The 19,622-nt window shown below is 44.2% G+C and overlaps 1 protein-coding gene across 12 annotated transcripts in view; it reads right to left on the reverse strand.

Annotated features, from left to right (window-relative positions):
• The window catches only part of ERI3 (ERI1 exoribonuclease family member 3), a 132,969-nt gene extending 115,284 nt beyond the window's left edge, over positions 1 to 17,685 (reverse strand). For 6 of the 12 annotated variants that reach the window (XR_009452000.1, XR_009452001.1, XM_059689904.1 and 3 more), the window contains exons 1-3: positions 17,326 to 17,685; positions 15,207 to 15,282; positions 3,332 to 3,609 (exon numbers count right to left, since the gene is read on the reverse strand). Coding sequence is in view for 10 of the 12 variants with exons in the window: in XM_059689904.1 (XP_059545887.1) it covers positions 3,332 to 3,609; positions 15,207 to 15,282; positions 17,326 to 17,460 (489 nt within the window). In the remaining 2 variants the exon portion in view is untranslated. The other 6 variants (XM_059689898.1, XM_059689902.1, XM_059689901.1 and 3 more) reach the window with 6 other exon arrangements.
• Positions 17,686 to 19,622: the final 1,937 nt, after the last annotated feature.

The following is a 19,622-nucleotide window of genomic DNA, read 5'->3' on the forward strand; positions in this document are numbered from 1 at the left end:
TTCTCTGAATCCTTTCAGAATCTTATTTCCTGCAAACTTTAGGGAAGATTTTTTTTGTTTTTAGAGTAAGATGGGGGCTGTAAGTTGCCATCCTATATAATAAAAGGGTAATATGCAAATCAACCAAACAGCGGAAAGACTAGTCGGTATGACGTGCACTGACCACCAGGGGGCAGATGGTCAACACAGGAGCTGCCCCCGGGTGGTCAGTGTGCTCCCACAGGGGGAGTGCCGCTCAGCCACAAGCTGGGCTGATGGCTGGCGAGCCCAGCGGTGGGGGCCGGAGCCTTTCCCGCCTTCTCCACGGCAGTGCTAAGGATGTCTGACTGCAGCTTAGGCCCGCTCCCTGAGGGCTCCCAGACTGTGAAAGGGTGCAGGCTGGGCTGAGGGACAAACCCCCCGCCCCACCCCACCCCACCAGTGCACAAATGTAGTGCACTGGGCCTCTAGTTAACAATAAGTCTCAAATCTTTCCTGAGATGCCCATCCCTTTCCTGAGACTGGTTCAATGGGTAGTCCAGCAGAGCTGCCTGGCCCCAAACTCACTTTCCTACCTGTTGATCACAGCATTGTAAAGCTTAATGAAGTAGAGATGCATTACATTTATCACTTGCCCTAGATCCACTCAAATCCATCACTATGTCACGGCAAGAAGTTAGATTGATCTGACAGGATTTGCTCTTTTTCACAAACCCATGTAAGTTATTACTCAGTACCCTCTGCTCTTCTAGCTGTTTGTTGATTGATTATCTGACGATCAGGTCAAGTATCTTCTCTGGAATCACAGTAAACTAACGGGTCTATAATTTCCAAGATCATTCGTATTCCCCTTTTAAAGATAAGCAAGACAGCAAATGCTTCTTCCTGAGTTCTCTAAAGCAACAGCTAATGCTCTGCTAATAATGAAGCAAGGCAGCCAATTCCTTAAGTGCCCTTGGAATCACATCATCAGGGTTCATTGATTCTGTAGATAATCTTTAATCAGGCCCAGATCCTGGTAAACAGCATGAAGCCCTAGCTCAGCCTAGATCTGAAAGGCCTTGGTACCTAAGTCTAGGAAGGAAGCTGGTGATACAGGTGATTTAAATGTGTGTACTGCATTATGTCTTCAGCATTGCAATAAATGAATAAAAAAAACTAAAAATAAAAAGAACAGTGCCCTTGAAAGAGAGATGAAAGGTGATACTGACAGACCAAACTGAGACATGAATCAGGCTTCACCTTCATCAACATTGGTAGGACCCTCTGTAGAACAAGGGAACAGAGCTACATAATTATCCGAGCTTATAATCTAACTGAAAAAGTTCAGAAACAAACATTCATTGGCATGTGTCAGGAGGTAGAAAGCAGTAAAGGCCATAAGGGAGGTACCAAGCAATCATGAGGGATAAACGCACATGCAATAGGGATGTGTTGGGTTTCAGACTCTATACCAGTAAGGGACATAATATGGTATATTAGAATATGGATCCTTGATTCTAGCCTAAGAGAATCTACATAACCAAAATCCCCACACCATCCAGGCACACCAACCCCAGAATCACCAATAGTTCTGGGAGGCAGAGGAGAAGACCCTAGCGCAGGGTCTCAAACTTTTTAAACAGGGGGCCTGTTCACTGTCCCTCAGACCGTTGGAGGGCCGGACTATAGTTTAAAAAAAACTATGAACAAATTCCTATGCATACCGCACATATCTTATTTTGAAGTAAAAAACAAAACGGGAACAAATACAATATTTATATTTGCATGTGGCCCGCGGGCCGTAGTTTGAGGACCCCTGCCCTAGAGCATGGACTGGGAAAGTGAATGTGGCTCAGGTGGCTTCCCAGCTATATTTCCTTCTGTACAAAGTTCCTTCCCTTAGCACATGCTCCTCAATCTGCTCCTGTCTTCCCAAGCTTAAATAGGTCTGAGTCCAATGCCCCAAAGGCAGACACTACTTTAAGGGAGAATAGGAAAAAGAAAAGGAGAAATGGGAAGGAAAAAGGGTTCTGATATCTGCTTTATGGAAAACAATGTATTATTCTAAAGAAAGAACACCTTCCTGGGCGGGGGGGCGGGGGGGGGGGGCGGGGGAGGGTGGTATTAATCATGAGAAATGAACCCAGTTTATCTTTGAATGGACCCCATTCCTCCCTGTCTCCCAAGTGCCTGATGCCACAGTCCTCCTTTCCCCCTTCTTACTATTCCCAGGATCAACATGTCTATGCATCCCAGAACTATACACCTGATAACCCAGGCTCAGAGGGAGGAATTACAGTCCTAGAGCCAGGCATACCCAAGGTCTCCACAATACAATGAACTTCCTTTCAGCTCCCAATCATTCCTCCAAAGCAAACACCAAGCACTCCAAGATTACATAGCATAGGTGCCCCTCTGCTGCTAATCCAAGCTTCCTAGTAGCACTACCTTAAAAGGTCTCTTGATACAGTCAGTGGTTAAGGAAAAAAAAATGTTCCTTTCCAACAGACCAACAGTGGTACTTGTTCAGGTTATCTAATGCTGCATAACAAATCATCCCAAAGTTTAGTGGCTTAAAACATCAATAATCATTTATTATCTCTCACAATTCTGTAAGCCAGGAATTCAGGAGTGGCTCAGTTGGCCAGTCGGGCTCACGGTCTCTCCTGAGGTTGAAGTAAGATGTCCACTGGGGCTGGAGTTATCTAAAGGCTTGACTGGGGCTGTCGGATTCACTTCCAAGATAGCACCAAGAAACATGACTGGCAAGTTGGTACCGGCTTTTAGCTAAGAGCTTTAGTTCCTATATACACGTGCCTACCCAAAGGGCTGCTTGAATGTCCTCATAGCACGGTGGCTGGCTTCCGAGAACAAGTGATCCAAAAGAGCAAGTGGACTGCAGTGCTTTTTAGGAGTTAGCCACAGAATGTGGCTTCCACTATATTGTATTGGTTGTACAGGGCTAGCAGATTCAGTGTGGGCGGGGAACAACCAAGGATATGAATATTAAGAGGCAAGAATTGCTGGGGACCATCTTGGAGGCTGACTACCACAGTATTCCTCCAAGAACATGCAGTAGTAATGGAAGAGGAAAGGAGAGGAGGGAAAGGAGAGAATAAGGGTGGGACAAAGGAAATATTTTGATTCCCAAAGGGTGAGGCCGAGAGAAATAATGTACCCGGTTTTCTCCAGAGACTGCCTTACCCTAGCATGCCTGAACCAAGTCCTGCTTCCTAGGCAGGAACTCCAGATTAGTAGCTAAAAGCCAGGAAGACGTGAGAAAGTTCCTCTGGGTCCCAGGAAGCAAGACTATCCTCCCCGCCCCCTCCTTCCCACCCCACCTTTTCTGAAGCAATGATGCAACAGTTACCTGAGGTTGAATCTGTGGCTTGTCACACGTGGCCTCAAAGTCCAGCACTAAAAAGTAGTGATACCTCTGGGGAGGGAAGGACACCATTGCTGCCATGGATGCGCCAAAGCCGTGGGCCGCCAGCTTTCTGGTGGATATGGAGCAGAACTCCGGAACACCACAGGGAGAAAATAAGTGGGAGCCCAGCACTTTTCTTGCTCTTGAAAGTAAATATGAAGAAAATCGAGCTGCTCCAGTCTGCAAAGGTGCTAGCATTGAACATCCAGAAGCATCTAAAACTTAGGGGAGGAAAAATTAAAAACAAAAAAAAACAAAAATAAAAAAACAGAGAGCCTGGGTTACTCCCCTCCCACTGTGGCCCTGTTTCATCTAGTCTTCAGGGATAGTCACACAATATGAACCACTCCCGTTTGCTTCTGAGCCCCTTTTCTTAATCACTGTATTCATTACTGAAGTTCAAGACCCTAATACTGGTCCCTGCAGCATATGACAGCTTGGAGTTTCCCAGATCATTCTCAAAACAACATTGGCCTTCATCTTTCCATGGAGTTCTCACGTTCAAAAGAGAGAAAAATTCTGTGCTTACTTCTCAAGTGGTGACAGCTAACATCAAAGCTAAGGTTCCCAAAGTAACATGAAGGGACCCAGTTGCACAATCAGTCCTGGGAGCTAAAGTAGACTCAGAGGGACAGCTGAGAACACCCAATATTCTCTCCTCAGTTCCATTCCGAGCCATTTGCCCCTAGCTTTCCTGTCTGTATCTTGACATCTCTACATACCTTCCTCCCTTCTCCACCGTGAAAGCAAACAGCCAATCACAGGGGAGTTTGCTCATGATATTCTGCTGACTCCCCAGCCCCCACACCAGTAAGTGGCACCCTGGGAGAATGAAAATGCCTGCAGAGCACAGCTGGCAACAGCCTCCGGCCTTCCCATGTGCTGCCTTTAGAATCACTCTTTCTACTGGAGGCCTTGAATGACTGCAGGACTTTCTTTAAATAGGGAAGAAAAAGAGAAAACCCAGATGTGGCAGTAATGGGAGCATTGCTAAAAATCTAGTAAAGTTTCTGAGTGAACATGTGCAAGAAAAAAAAAATCCAAATGACTTTTCAAGTTTTCCCTTTAAATTTGCAGAATGTCTGCTCCTTAGAGGGCTAACGAAATATAAAAATCAAAGCCTAAGTTTTAAATAACTCAAGCTTCCTTAAAAAAAAAAAAAAAAAGGGAACAAAGCAGAAATTTGGTGTTTTCCCCTCTTTTATACCAAATACTCAAATTCCCTCAAAGTCAGACAAGAAATTTCACTGCTAATACAGAAATGGCCATAGTTTCTGCCTTTTGGAACCCCATGCTTGCAGACCCAAAAGCTTGTCTCTGAAAGACTGCAAATGGGTGCTTGCTCCCTCACATAGGGTGTAGGGGGACAGCAGTCCGTGAAGTCCAGAGCATATTCAGAGGCAACAAGGTCACTACTACCTGAGTGGACATGGGACAATACCAAGTATCACTTCTCATCCTGGCTCTCCCAACTCACTGAATGAGCTACGATTATTTGCCTGCACATTTATTAGGATACTAGAGGCCCAATGTACAAAATTAATGCAAGGGTCTCAGCCCCTGCCACCTCCGTGGCTGCCTCTGCCTCAATCCCCCGTCCGGAAGGTCATCCGGTCTAATTAGCATATTACATTTTTATTATTATAGATATGCTAGTGTGCATTCTCAATTTTCCTATCCCTATAGTGAGATTCCATGTAGATTCAATAGAACTAAGACCAAAAATTATTTTAAATTCTTCATGGTTCCTGCATATGCACAGTGCTTGTTTTCACCATAGCTTCCCAGCCTCTCCAAAAATGCAGCCAAAACTCAGCCCGGAGTAGACAAGAGCTGGCTTGAGTTTCATTAGAGAATCTCTTGGAAAGGCAAATGGGCCAATAACCCTTTGAAAGCCGGAATCCAAAATAACTCTTCATATCACCCACTCCTGAATAGTACTGAAGCCTTGATGAGATAGGAGATACCAGTCTGCTCACATTATGCTTCCTAGTTTGGTCTAAAGTTCTTCAGGGCCTTAGAATACTTCTCTAACCGCTCAAGGTCAGGCCATGCATAAGGATTTTTGAAAGTCTTAATGTTCTCCAGTATGTAAATACAGTATATAAAGTGTATGTACAATCAACCAGACCTCATCTGCCAGATGCTACAGGCAATTAAATGTCATGATTTCATAAGGAGAGCTTGCATCCTGGTTTTACCAGTTATTTACCATGGCACAATGGGCAAACTCTATTCTTCGATTTCTCACCTGTAAAATGACAATAACAGCTCCTACTCCTTAAGTGAGAGTGAAATGAGAGGACACACGTAAAGCACTAAGAGCAGTGTCTGGCACATAAGGGCTCAATAAATATTACCTTACTATTGGGATAATCTAAGATGGCTGCAGAATAGATGGACACTACACTGACCTCCTCCCAGCATCAAACTGGATTACAACTAAATTATAGATCAATATTAGCTTACTGTTATTACTACTACTTTATTGGGCTATGCCCACCTGGTCAAACCTACATCCCTATACTTTGGGCCTATAAACCCACTGAATGCCTAACGCACCCTCAGGGAGTAACATTAATGTCTCCTACATCCTAGGATCTGTAGATCTCTCATATACAATACTATATATATGCCCATCCCCTTCCATGGACAACATATTAATGGCCAGAGTTCCTCTTTCCGGCAGGTCTTGCTTTTCTCACCTGATTTCACCCACATCAAATAGTTTCTCTTGTAGGAAGTCTTGAGAGCAGACATTAGTAGACCAGGCCTCCACATGTCAGCAGTCACTGGGTTCTATACTTTCCTTACTTCTAAAAACCAAGTTCAACTCAAGTCAAGAAACAGAGGGCACCTCTTCCTCTTTCCTTACTGAAAAATTCAATCTAATGGCTTTATGCAGGTGACAACAACAATTGGAATGGGGGAAGCAGAAGGGTCTCGAGGTTAGAATGAGAGTCCACGTAGGTGAGGAGAGCATCCACACAAATGCAGGGAAGTGTGATGTAGCATGTCAGAGCCCATGTGGAGTGTGGAGGGCATCCACAGGGTGGTGGTGGAGGAGTCCAATGTGGTGAGTCATGGGCAGGGTAAAAAAGGCATCCAAGAGGGGGAAAGAGCAGTGGCAATGATGGGAGATTACTTATATAAAGAGGAATTAATTAAAGAAGGGCATATATTAAGGGTAATGGAAACCCCATTTCTCACTATTAGAGTATAGAATTAAAATATGGAAAAAGGAAAAGATAAATTTCTGATACATAATAAAAATAAAGCTAGATACAAATGTGACTATGAATATACACACATAGGTACATATACAAATATATAAATACATGCATATATATTTCCTAGCTCTGTCTGCTGAAGGGCCAAGGAGCAGCAACACTCCAATAACAATGAACACACATAGCACCCAGTTGCCTTCTAAATACTACTCTCCAGAGCTCTTTGAGAAATGGCTGATTCCAGGGCTATGGTAGAGAAAGGGACAAGATGAACCTGGAATATCTTATGCCAGAAAGCAAGGAAATTCTCAATGATAGTAACATATCAAAAAGATGCAGAAGTCAGCTTCAAGAGGATCTGGCAAAATAAATAATGATATTAATAGATTATAATGAGCTAAATAAAAAGGAAACTATGACTTCATAAAGATATAAGTAAATAAATAAAATTCAAGTCTGATAAGGGATATTCACATAGTTTGAAAGTACCTCCCCACAGAATGTTTATTATAACAGGAAGTAAGCTTACAATGGGGAAGCCTGGCAGACATCACCGTAATCCACTGAACAAAATGAGCATCATTAATAATGGGATAAAGCAAAATCATGTACCACAAGATATAAGATGCAATGAGAAGAACAAAGCATCATTTCTGTGATATTCAAAGATGTATAACCTAAATATAATCATCAGAAAATATCAGACAAACCCTAATTGAAGGACAGCCTATAATGTCCAAAAGTATCAAGGTCATGGCCCAGTTGGCGTGGCTCAGTGGTCGAGCATCGACCTATGAACCAGAAGGTCACGGTTCGATTCCCAGTCAGGGCGCATGTCCAGGTTGCGGGCCCGATTCCCAGTGTGGGTGTGTAGGAGGCAGCTAATCGATGATTCTCTCTCATCACTGATGTTTCTATCTCTCTCTCCCCCTCTCTTTTCCTCTCTGAAATAAATAAAAAATACATATATTTTTTAAAAATCAAGGTCATAAAGGTCAAGGTATAGTTACTTAGGTAAGTCTAAAGGAGATTAAAGAGACTCGATAACTAAAGGCAATGCACAATTCTGAACTGGATCATTTTGCTACAAAAAACATTATTGGGACAACAGGCAAAGCTTGAATGGGGTTTGAGGATTAGATGGAGGTAATTGTTATCAATGTCAATTTCCTAGTTTTCATGATTGCATTTTGTTTAGGTAGGAAAATGTCCTTGCATTAGGAAATACATGCAAAGTAGTCAGGGTGATGGGGTGTTAGATCAACAACATAACTCTCAAATGGTTCAAAAAAATTTCTTTGTATTAAATTTCCAACTTTTATGTAAATTTGGTCTATTTCAAACTTTTTAAAATTTATCTTTTAATCCATATGCAATGTTGTTTTAAAAAAGAAACCAAGAACAGACAGTATGTAAGGGAGCAATCTCCCCATACTGTCCATAGAAGGTAGGTTGCATGCTCTCCTCTAGCAGGGGAGCTGGCGAGACTCCATCAGAGCCCCCAGTTGGTGCCCCTCACTGGGCACCCCTGCCACCATTAGAGCCCTAAGTGCAGTGGAGCTTCACCTGCCCTCGTTTTCTCTGGCTTCTAGGGGTTTCTCTTTTCTATTGATATCTTTATACTTTAGTCATAAATTTGCAGAATATAAGTCTAGAACTTATATTATCAACTGGGACTTTGAGTATCTAGTTGAGGGGCAAAACGCAAAAGAAACAGTTTATGATTCTGTGTTTTTCTTCATACAATCTTTCATCAGAGACCAAGATTTATAACATTTATTCTCAGATACCCTTTTATTTCTCCTAGTAAATTAACAGTAGTAAGTAGCTTATGGCAAGGAGGAAAACGAATGATTCCCTTCTCAAAATGAAGGGACCAGCCCCCTAGGGGCAGGGGAGGGGTAAACAGGACTGCCACAGGGCTAGTCAGATTTGGAGAAACAGGCCTGAGCCACAGCCCCTGGAGGATGGTCTCTGTGCAGAGTATTTACACAACAGACACCAATGGCTCCTCTGCAGCCATTACTGTCGGTCAGGTAAATAACGCATGTGCCAAAACACACATTTAATGAGGGAAATAATATGCCTTTATAAAAAGCCTCAATCTGTATTTACCTGAGAGACCAGAGGAGCACCAAATCACCAGATTAGTGGAACCACAGAGGAGTCATTCTGGTGTCTTGGGTAAATAGACATTTTATAGCCTTCCATTACTAGAGGGGGGAAGGGAGGGCAAAGGGAGGGGGGCCATCCTTTAACATCCACATGCACAGGCCTGGGGAGCCTGGGGGATGGAAAAGAAGAAAAGCCCATCATGAAACACGGGATCTACTCCCACCCTATCTCCCCAACCATATATACTTGAAATGGGGGGTGGGTGATGGAGGGAGGCAGGAAGGTTTGTACACCCCTGGATTCAATCCATTCCATTAAAAGCCAGACTGGTGGCAGAAGATTCCAGAGAAACTCCAAGGCACCAGAGGCAGGTTCTGAGTCCAGCTGACTAGAAGCACCTGGGTCAGCTGCGGTTTCCCCAGTTCCCAGACCTGGGGCATGCCTCTATCCCAATCTGACCAGTAGTATCACAACTGCTCAGGCACTTGAGTCACAGAAGCATCAACAGACAATACAGTAATACGTATCTGGAACTTACTGGGTCACAGGCTCTATTTTAGGCAGCTAAAAATAGCCTGGGGAAAATATAAATAAACTGTATGCTTTAAAAAGTAATAATCTTCAATCTAATGAATGCATCCTTACTGTCAGACCACTTTGATGAAAATTAGACTATCAAAGGGGAAAGAAAACTTAAGAGGTGACACAGACCAGCCAGCCAGTGAAAACGAGCTCCAGAAAAAGAAACGATTGCACAAGGTTCACAAAGCAAGAAAGAGGAATAGAACCCAGAGCTCCCAACTCCCAGTTCAGGGACTTGGGCCACTGCCCCAACACAAGGCCTCATCACCTGTCCCCCAAGTGGAGGCCAAGGGCCTGAGAGCTAGGTCTAATATGCTGAGAGGTAGAAGCTGAGACAACAGAGCTTGACATGCACCGGATCCTCTACACAACTTCCTGATGGCGCCAAAATGGAATGAAGAAGGAACTCTAAAGCTGGGTTCTCAGTTCAACAAAACATTCTCCTCTCTAGAACCTGTAACTTCTTGGCCTGTAGCTACAGCTGCTTTGGCTCCAACACAGGGCTAGGGAAAGCTCACTCAACTTCAGAAGCAGTTGCTAATCCCAAACTATCAGCAGAGCGAAAGTCACTGAAGACCTCGAGGAATTTCACATTCTGGTGGCATCACAGGCCATTGGAGGTTCACTCTCCCCATGCCTGTCTCCACGGGCAAGGCAGCACAAAAAAGAAGTGACTGTGCTCAGTCGGAGTGGCTCAGTGATTGAGTGTCGACCTACAAACCAGGAGGTCATGGCTCCATTCCTGGTCAGGGAACATGGTCAGGTTGCGGGCTCAATCTCCAGTGTGGGCTGTGCAGGAGGCAGCCTATCAATGATTCTCTCTCATCATTGATGTTTCTATCTCTCTCTCCCTCTCTCTTCCTCCCTAAAATAAATAAAAATGTATTAAAAAATAAAATAAACAAAAATAAAACTAAAAAGAAGTGGCTGTGATTTGCCTGCTGTCTGCCAATCCATCAGCCACATCCAGTAGTTTGGCAAATTCCATGGAGGAGCCAAAGCTGAGAAACATCTCTTTGCAAAACCCTACAAGTCAATTCTGACCCCATTGCATACAAGTAGGGGCAAAGGCTTATTTCCTAACACATCATAAATAAGATAGAAATGGATGAAAGGCAGGGTATGGTACTCTCACCCTGTTAAGCACCTCCTACACTCGTAGGCAGCACCTGATCCCAAAACCTTCTACTTACGAGACGGAGAACTGATAGAGAAACAAGGAGTCATATAGCTAGTTGTCAAAGGCTGGTATTAGCCAAGCTTAGGTTTTAATCCTAACTCTAATACATATTCTTTATAATGACAGCTATAGAAATATTTATCTCTTAGGGTTTGATGTAGACACACAACATATATAAAGTGCTCTGCACAACAGTAAGTGCTCAATAAAAGGGAGCTATTGCTGTTAACATGATAAAGAGGAAAGGAAAACAACGTTTTCTGAAAATCTACTATAAGACAGGCTCATTATTAGGAATTTACATATTTCATCCCATTTAATCCTTTCAACTATCCAGCAAAATGGGTAACAGTATTACCACTTTGCACATGAGAAAACTGAGGCTCGGAGGCACTTTGGGTCCTGTTCTCCTCTCCCATGCTTGGCGGCCCATGTTTCCCCACTGGACTGATTCCCCCAGCTGCATATCCACTTCAGTGTGGGGTGTTTTTTGGGGGGAGATAAGGTGTGACTTTAACTCAAACTAACTCAACCACAAGCAATAATTAAGTTTGTCCAATTCATCCAAATTTGTTTTCGTAACCATTTTTAAATATATTCTAACAAGAAAAACACATTGCAGTACTGGGTACAAAAAGCAGAAACAGGAAGGGGTACCCTGGATTAAAACAACTGCAGCACAAGGAACACAAAGCCTCTTCTACAACAATTCCAGGGGAGCAAATCCTCCCATTGCACAGAGCAGAGAAACTGGCAGCAGGCAAGGTGACAATCAGCTCTTGCTCAGTTCCCTAAATTTGATGTTTTCTTTTACAAATCTGTGCCTTGGCAAATGCTCCTTCCTCTGTTTTAAAACGTACTTCTATTTTCGCCAGGCAAATTATTGCTCCTTCCTCAAAATCCAACTCAAATCTCCCCTTTTGGGGAGCTTTCTCTGACACCATCATAAAGTTAATTGATCCAATAGCACAGTTTATCCTCATTCGATAACTTTTATCTCACTAGATTGTAAGATTTTAGCTATCTGGTTCTCCTACCAGCCATTTTCAGGAAGGTGAGGTTGGAAGATAGTAGGTATAGTTGTGTGTGTGTGTGTGTGTGTGTGTGTGTGTGTGTTTAAAAATAATATCTGACATGATAATTTCTTTGACTTGTCTTTGGTCAGACTCTTTGCTGCATTTTAAAATTTCAAGCAGCATTAAAGAAAAGCATAAAATTAGTTTTCTCCATCTAACATTGCATGAGTTTAAAAAGTATGAGAAACACTGAGCTAGACATAGATCCTTAAGGGCAAGGACCACATCTTATTCATTTCTGTATTCCCAGTCAGAGCCAGGCACAAGCAAGTGTGAGTCAATGTTTGCTGAATGAATGTATGTGCCCAAAGTCATAATGTCAACTGGGCTGGAAACAGAACATGTTAGAGCAGAGCAGGGTCTAAGTACCAATCAAAGCTCCTTTCTCTCTCTCTCTCTCTCTCTCTCTCTCTCTCTCTCTCTCTCTCTCTCTCTCCCTCCCTCCCTCCCTCCCTCCCTCCTTCCTCCTAAGCCACCCCGTTCTGTCCTCTCAGTTAAAGAGAAAGGGGAGAAACATTGCCTTGGTGCCAGAATACTATTAAAAGGATTAATTTAGGGACCAGTGTTTGGACTGTCACATCCAATCACTACCACAGATCTACAGCTTCCCAAATCAAGCTCATGCAAAGAGGAATCAATTGCAAGGACACAGAGGGTCTGAACAGGCATACTAATGGCCTCCTGAGGTGCCAGCGGCCAGCTCTGACACTCCCATAAATTATCCGCCTTTTGATTTTACCTGTAGCTGTGGGGCACAAGGCACAATTTTGAACATATCAAAGCAATCTCTTGTAACCCAAGGCTCCCCCAAGAATGTCCCCAAAGGAGGACAGGCTAAAAACAATGACCCAAAGGGAATCTGCTTCTCAACAGGCCCGTTCCTAGCAGCCATCAATTAAAATCCAACAGGACCAAGAGGATAAAGTGGGACCCAAATTAAGCCCAGCATATCTGGATAAGGCATGCATCAGAACACATTTCTGCAGTGGCTACACATCTCTGACTCAGAGGAAGAGAAATCACAGCAATAAACTAACAATTTCATCTGGAGGCAAATCTGTACTAGCTCTCACGATACCTTATAGCATGACCTTGGGCAACACACTTAACCTTACTGGGCCTCAGTTTCCTCAATGGGTAGCAGGGATAACAATGCTGACCACCTGACCCACTTCCTAGAGTTGTGAAAAGTAATAAAAGACATCCGAGAGGCGCTACAAAGATGTGAGGCCACAAGGGGGGCAATACTAATAAATGACCCAGACCGACTGGGAGAGATGACTGGTCACACTTCGGTGCATTTCTTTTGGGTAGCTGCTCTCTCAGTTCGCTTCACTGATGGTATGGGGACTAAGGTCCACACTGAACTAAGTTCTGGGATTCTAAATGGGATCCCTGCTCTCTAAAAATGTTCCATTATGAAGAGCAGTGCCTTGCTTTAGTTGTAACTTCCTCCTGTCTGCTGACTGCCTCGCCTCTGCCAGGGTCTATGTTTCTACCATATGGCACAAATACAATTATGAGGACCCAAAAGATACTAAGCCACAGGCCAACTCACCCAATTGCTGGCTGCTTTGTAAGAAATTATTGTGTAAAATACTATTAGTAACAAAAGTTAAATACACTGTACTAAGAGCTTTACATATAGTATCTCATTAAATCCTTTAACCAACACTATTAAGTTCCATTATCCATTTTACAGGTAGAAAAGCTAAATTCAGGGAGGTAAGTCACTTAACCATGGTCACATAACACTGTATCAGAAACCTACAGGCTTCCCTTCAGCAATGCAAGTACACTGGGGCTTGTAGGAGGAAACAATTCATCAAACACTCAGCTTCATTTGGTCCCTGTGCCAAAGCAACATTCCCAAAACCAGAAAAAAAAGGCATCATTTTGCCACAAGCAAGGAGAGACTGAGTAGGACAATAATGAGGGCAATTCCCGGAAAGTTTAGGAAAATGGGTGGTTCTCTGTGTGTACAGTTCAAGAAGTTCAAAGCAATCGTCATTGAGCTATAAGCCCTAAGACCAAGATCTCTACCAGGGCTCCATGAATTTCCTATTTCTTTAAATAGGAACGAGTTCCCAAAGTCTTTTCGAACATTTGACACAAACTTTCCCTTCCTACATCTTTTCTAGTCTGTGAAATAGGAGCTGGTATCACCAACAAATTCTTTGGTAGACATCTTTTAAGCTCCAGTAGATGGCCTGGAAATCAGTAAAGAGAACAAGTATACACATATATGCAAAGATTCAGTTATACTCAATCTTTAAGTGTCAAAATACTGCCTCAAAGAGGGAAATATAAAATGCTACCCCTGTAACTGCCACAGTCTCCTTACTGGTCTCTCTGCTCCAGTTATTGTCTCCTTCAATCCATTCTTAACACTGAAATCAGAGAAACTTTCCAAAACATATATTATCAGTCCACTGCTTAATACCTTTTCATGAATTCTTACTGCTCTTATGAGAGTCTGTTCCAGGGGCTGGCAAACTGTGGCCCACAGGCCAAATCCAGCTGCCATTGTTTTTATAAATTTTACTGAAACACAGCCATGTCATTCATTTTTGTACTATGTCGGCTTTCATGTTGTTACAGTAGAGTTGAGTAGAGTTAAATAATTGTGACAGAGACCCACAAAACCTTAATATGTACTGGTCTTTTACAGAAAAAAGTTTGCTGACCTAGTCTAATTTTTCCCCTACCCACCATCTGCTTCTAAGATCCTTAAGGTCCTGGCCTCTGTTTACCTTTCCTGTTTCATTTCTCACCATTTTCCTACCCTTTGCCCACAGAGTACTCTTTCAATCACACTAAACTTCAGTTTCTCAAATTCAATAAAGCTCTGACCTTCACACTTGGTCCCTCATGTTTTCATCTAATTCCAGATGAAGAGGTTACTTCCTGAGTAGCCTTCCCTAAGTCCATTGGTCTGGGTGAGGGACCCTTCTGAGTACTCCCAAAGCACCTATACTTACCTTATTATAGCACTCACAGAGTGTATTATAATTGCTACTTTACTATCTGTCTTTCCCATGAATTTGTAAGCTCTTTGGTCAGGGGAAGTAGCTATCTTATTTAGCACCACAATCCCAGGGCCTAGCAAAGTGTCTGGCCCTTAGTTATGAAAGAAACCGCCTCTGAAATCCTGGATATCAATCATCGGAGTCTACCTTTTTAGCTAGCCCCAATCCGTGTAAAATGGAGACAGGCTGGGATTAACCATCCACCCAAAGGTGACTCACAACCCAAATTAAACCACGATCCCAAAGGCCTTAGTCAAATGTATTAACAAAAGTCAAATGAATGTGTTCCTTCCTACTGTCTAAAGATGTTTGTTTCTCAGAATAAAAAACTATTCCAGCTTATTAAACCTTTCTGAACCTAAAGGTGTTCATGAAATGCCCACAAAGAAATCATGACAGAACTTGAGAGTCTGGATACCCTACCTCCAACCCTCCTCACACATATAGACTCTGGGTAAGTTTCAGTGGTCTTTGAGCATATGGTGTCTTATTAGAAAAAGCTACACACAAATACAATCTGCACCCCCCCCAACCCCTCACCCTCCAAGCTCAAATACTCATGAAGAAGAAGTCAAGCCAAACTTGACCATGCAGCAGAATTCTCACCTCTCCTTACTTCGAAGATGCCAAGGCTGGTAGCTGGGGATGCTGAAGGTTCTGTGAACGCTGGAAAGCCCCAATGCTGTGGATAAATACACATCTCTGCAACAAGTCTATTTCAATACAAAGGATCAAATCCTCATGGGGCTGCTATATGAAAAAATTTAAAGACCACCAGTATACTTCAAACTCCTAAACTCAAACTACTGTGGGATAACAGCCATCTATGTGGAAGGACAGTGCCTGTATAGAGGTTTCAGAAGCTACTGGTAGTATATATTTTTGGAATGAGGAATTTTATGTTCTCTAGTAGCATATTTTTCTTCCTAAGAGACTTACCTCCTAGGAACACTAAACATTTACAATATCTAAGCTTGGACTGAGAAAGAGGCCATAAAGTTGTATGCTCTCTGGATAATCCCAGAATCCTGGTCAAGTCAAGGAGAAGACACTAGTAAGGACGGCAATATTCAGAACTCAGGTCTACAGGAAAAGTTTGCTGACCTAGTCTAATTTTTCCCCCGAGGGCCAGGATTAGAGGAGGGGTTGCCACAAACACATAAGCCATATTGCAAATGCCCACATAAACTAGGAAACACTTGCAGGATACTTCCAGGTCTGCCTCAAGTTCTTAGAAAATCAAGGTAACCAAATTCCAAATCAACTCATCGATGAACACCTATCATTATTTATCACCTAATTCAGATCTTCCAAAGGACTAGAAGTTGCAGAGGTGCCCTTATAAACTAGCAAAATGCCCTTTGCACAGAGAAACACCTAGGCTTGGAATCAATCTATTCCTGTCTACCACTCTATACACATTTAAGACTTTATTCTACTCAGATTCTCTGAGAAAATGTCACTCATCAACTTAGCCCACCACAAACAAAACACTTTTCAAGATGAAAAGGAATAAAAGCACTTTTATTTGGAATTATAAGTTGGGAGGAGAGCTCTCAGCCAAGCTCTATGACCTAGCTAGCCGGTTATTTACAGGATCTTTGGGCGGGAATTGTTAATGAGCTTTTAATTTGGAGTGCTTAAGTTGCCAAAGTGCTCTGAGCTCCAGTGAAGCACCACAGAATCCATAAAGGAAACCTTATCAATCACTTCCCGGCAGCTCCCTTCCCCCACCCCCCACCTCTCTGAGGAAAGGCAGCCAAGTGAGTTTCTAACCAAGATCACAGACACACACATTAGTGGAGTCACACTCCAAGTCCCTGTTTATAAATGGGCTTTTAAATGGTAGGGGATTCAGGTATAATATACTTAAGCTCCAGGCACGAACCCACTAAAACAAGGCCTGCTGTGTATGATAAAGTCAGAATAAAGCAGAATTTGATGAAGCCAATTTCTGGTGGAAACTCTACAATCAAAAATCATTCAGCCAATCACAACCTACTACAGTTCAAATAGTGCATAGTCTTTGGCCAATGGGATTCGTGTTTTTTTGCCCTTCGGCTGGGAGACTAGTAAAATGTCTGACAGGAGCTACTGCCAGACAACTATAGTAGAGGCAATGATAGACACCATCAATTTGCAAAATCCAGCCCAAAGGACAGAATCCAACCCTCCCTCCCCCAATGGGGGGCCACATTCAGCATCCTCCAAGTCAACAGGAGCAGTTATATTTTGCAAGAACTCGAAGTCAAGCCCCAATCCTAGTTCACGCTTTTTTGTTTTAAGACAGCACCTGTTGCTGTAACATTTGCAGGAAAAACAAACAGAAAGCTAGCCTGTTAGGCCCCTTATTCACTCACTCCTTCCACCATCACCACTACCACCGCTACAGATTTACAAAGAGGTGAACTAACCTTATGTGTCTGTGTGGGTGCTGGGGAGGGGGGAAGGGGATGTTCGATCTGCTATTCCCCTAGCTGGATTTCTATCCTCTCTGATCAAACCTCTCTTCCTCCTCCTCCTCAGTACCCTTAGTCACCCCACCCGTCTGTCTTGCAGAGCCCTGCCCCACGCCCTCTGCGCCTGACCATTACTCAGTAGATCACGCATCCAGGGTGAGCACATGGACCAGCACCCAAGCTGCACAAACTGTGCGCGCCGCGACCCTCTCACCCCGCATGCATCAACCAGGGCCCACTCTGGGGAGCCTCTCCGCATCACCCACCCCAGGGTGTTGCCCCCAACTCGGGCCCATCCAAGTCCAGGGGAGAGTAAGGGGAGGGGCAGGGGGCCAGGAGACCAGTCCTCCTTCCCAGGGCCGCCCCCGCCCCCCGTCAGCAGCAGGAGAGGCTGTCGCCATGGCAACGCCCGCTCCTTGGGGCCAGCGCGGCAGGCTCCCTCCAGGTGCAGGCCCCGACGTCTCCCTCGGCCCCAGCAGGCGCTCGGGGCAGTTTACGGCAGCGGGCGCGGCCCGCGCCGACTGCGGCGCCGGCCGGACAGAGGCAGGGCCAGCTCCGCTCGCTCCCCACCGCCCGATCCCGGCCGCCTCAAAAGCAGCAGCCAGCACCACGAGTCCACAACACACCGACTCACCTCCGCGCACTCTGACCCCGGCCGACGTGGTGGACGGGCGGGCGCAGTAGCCAATCGCTGAGCCCGCCACCGGCTCCTTCGACCAATGGGGTGTAGGTGGGCGGGGCTTCTTCTCCCCAAATGTTAACTCTCCCGCCGACATGCGCGCTAAGGGATGTCAAGATGGAGATTCCCGGAGGCCGGCTTTATGGGACTTGTAGTTTTGAGGTGGCAAGTACTCATAAGACAGTGAAGGGGGGCCTCGTTTTCGACTGTGAAAGAAATTTAAAAACACACAAAAAAAACACGAAAACTTTCCAAGGCTTAGAGCGACCCAAGGTCCACTTTCGTTTTCCCAACTTAAACTATATTCTACAAGGTGAGTACAGGTGACGTTGTATTTAGGTGACAACTTCTCAGGATTTGTTCATTCCACAGGTCCTTAGCATTCACTCTCTGTGGTGGGCCGGGGGCGGAGGGAGAGCCGAGAAGAGGGGTGTTTAGGCTAAGAAGAAAATGCTTAGGTTTTTTTTCTACGACTTCTCAAGGGCCTTCCTAAGGAAGAGGGCAGTAACTCGCTCAGGTGGGCTCCAGAGGGAACTTACAGGTTAAAAGGACCCCGGCCGCAACAGTGAAGAGTTTCCATAGTCAGCCTCTGCCAGGCTCTTCCGTCAGCTGGAGAGAACGCTGGCCAAAGCCAGAGCTGTGCTTCTCCAGCCGGGTTATGGCTCCCTGGGAGGCCGAGGGACCAGGTCTGAGCTGGGCGACCCTCGCCTGGACCAAGCCAGTGATGGCTTTGACAGCCTCCCCACAGGCTTCAGTTAGCAGGCCCTCTGTCTGCTGTCTGCATATTTTCACTAAGGAGAAACCATGTCATATCTGGGCCCTGCCACCTCAGATCTGACCTTAACATAATGGTTGCCACTTGAGCTGGGAATACCTTTCTTTTTTATTTTTTTTAAAATATATTTTATTGATTTTTTTTTTACAGAGAGGAAAGGAGAGGGATAGAGAGCTAGAAACATCGATGAGAGAGAAACATGGATTAGCTGCCTCCTGCACACCCCCCAATGGGCATGTGCCCGCAACCAAGGTACATGCCCCTGACCGGAATCGAACCTGGGACCCTTCAGTCTGAAGGCTGACGCTCTATCCACTGAGCCAAACCGGTTAGAGCTGGGAATACCGTTCTTAATCCCATGTAATGGCTTAGGTTATTCTGCTCTGCACCTATTCAATTCATCACATTGTTTTGTAATTGCCTATCTCCTTTTTGTCTCTCCCCCAGGACTGTAAACTCCCTTAAGGTAAGCATTATTTCCATATTGTTTGAGTTGTATCAGTAATATCCAGCACAGTGCCAGGCAAAAGCAGGCACTCAATAAATGTTTGTGGAAAAATGAGGTGAATAGACATCAGCAGGGACAGATGTCACTTGACTCTAGGTCAGTAAAGTGGAAGCACGTCTGCCCATATTCCCTGATTCTTGGAGCTGGAATTGGATCTTCCTGCTCCATTAATGTCATCTAAATATTAATCCCAGTTGATCGGTAAGTCAACATACTAGTATATTTATAGGGCCTCTCCCAAGTTTCAGGCACTGTTTCTGTTGCTGAGGATTAATTGGTGAATAATACATATAAAACCTGTATCCTCGTGGAGCTTTTATATTGGAGAGGAGAAGGATGAGGAAAAACAGACAATAAATAAATAAGTACGTAGATAAATAAAATTAGACAAATAAAAGGCCCTGAGATAGCCTCTCCTGTCTCTGGCTTTATTATATCCTGAGTCTGGCCTGAGAATAGGGCACAGCCAACCTTCTTGTCTGTAAGAATGAAGTAAACCTGCACTATCTGGGTTGGAGATTCTCTTTAAAGCCCAGTCCCAGTTTTCTCCATGGAACTTTCCATGGCCACCTTGATTTCCCCCAGAATGTGCTTTTTCCTC

Source organism: Myotis daubentonii, chromosome 3 (assembly GCF_963259705.1).
Source record: "Myotis daubentonii chromosome 3, mMyoDau2.1, whole genome shotgun sequence".
Classification (NCBI taxonomy): domain Eukaryota; kingdom Metazoa; phylum Chordata; class Mammalia; order Chiroptera; family Vespertilionidae; genus Myotis; species Myotis daubentonii.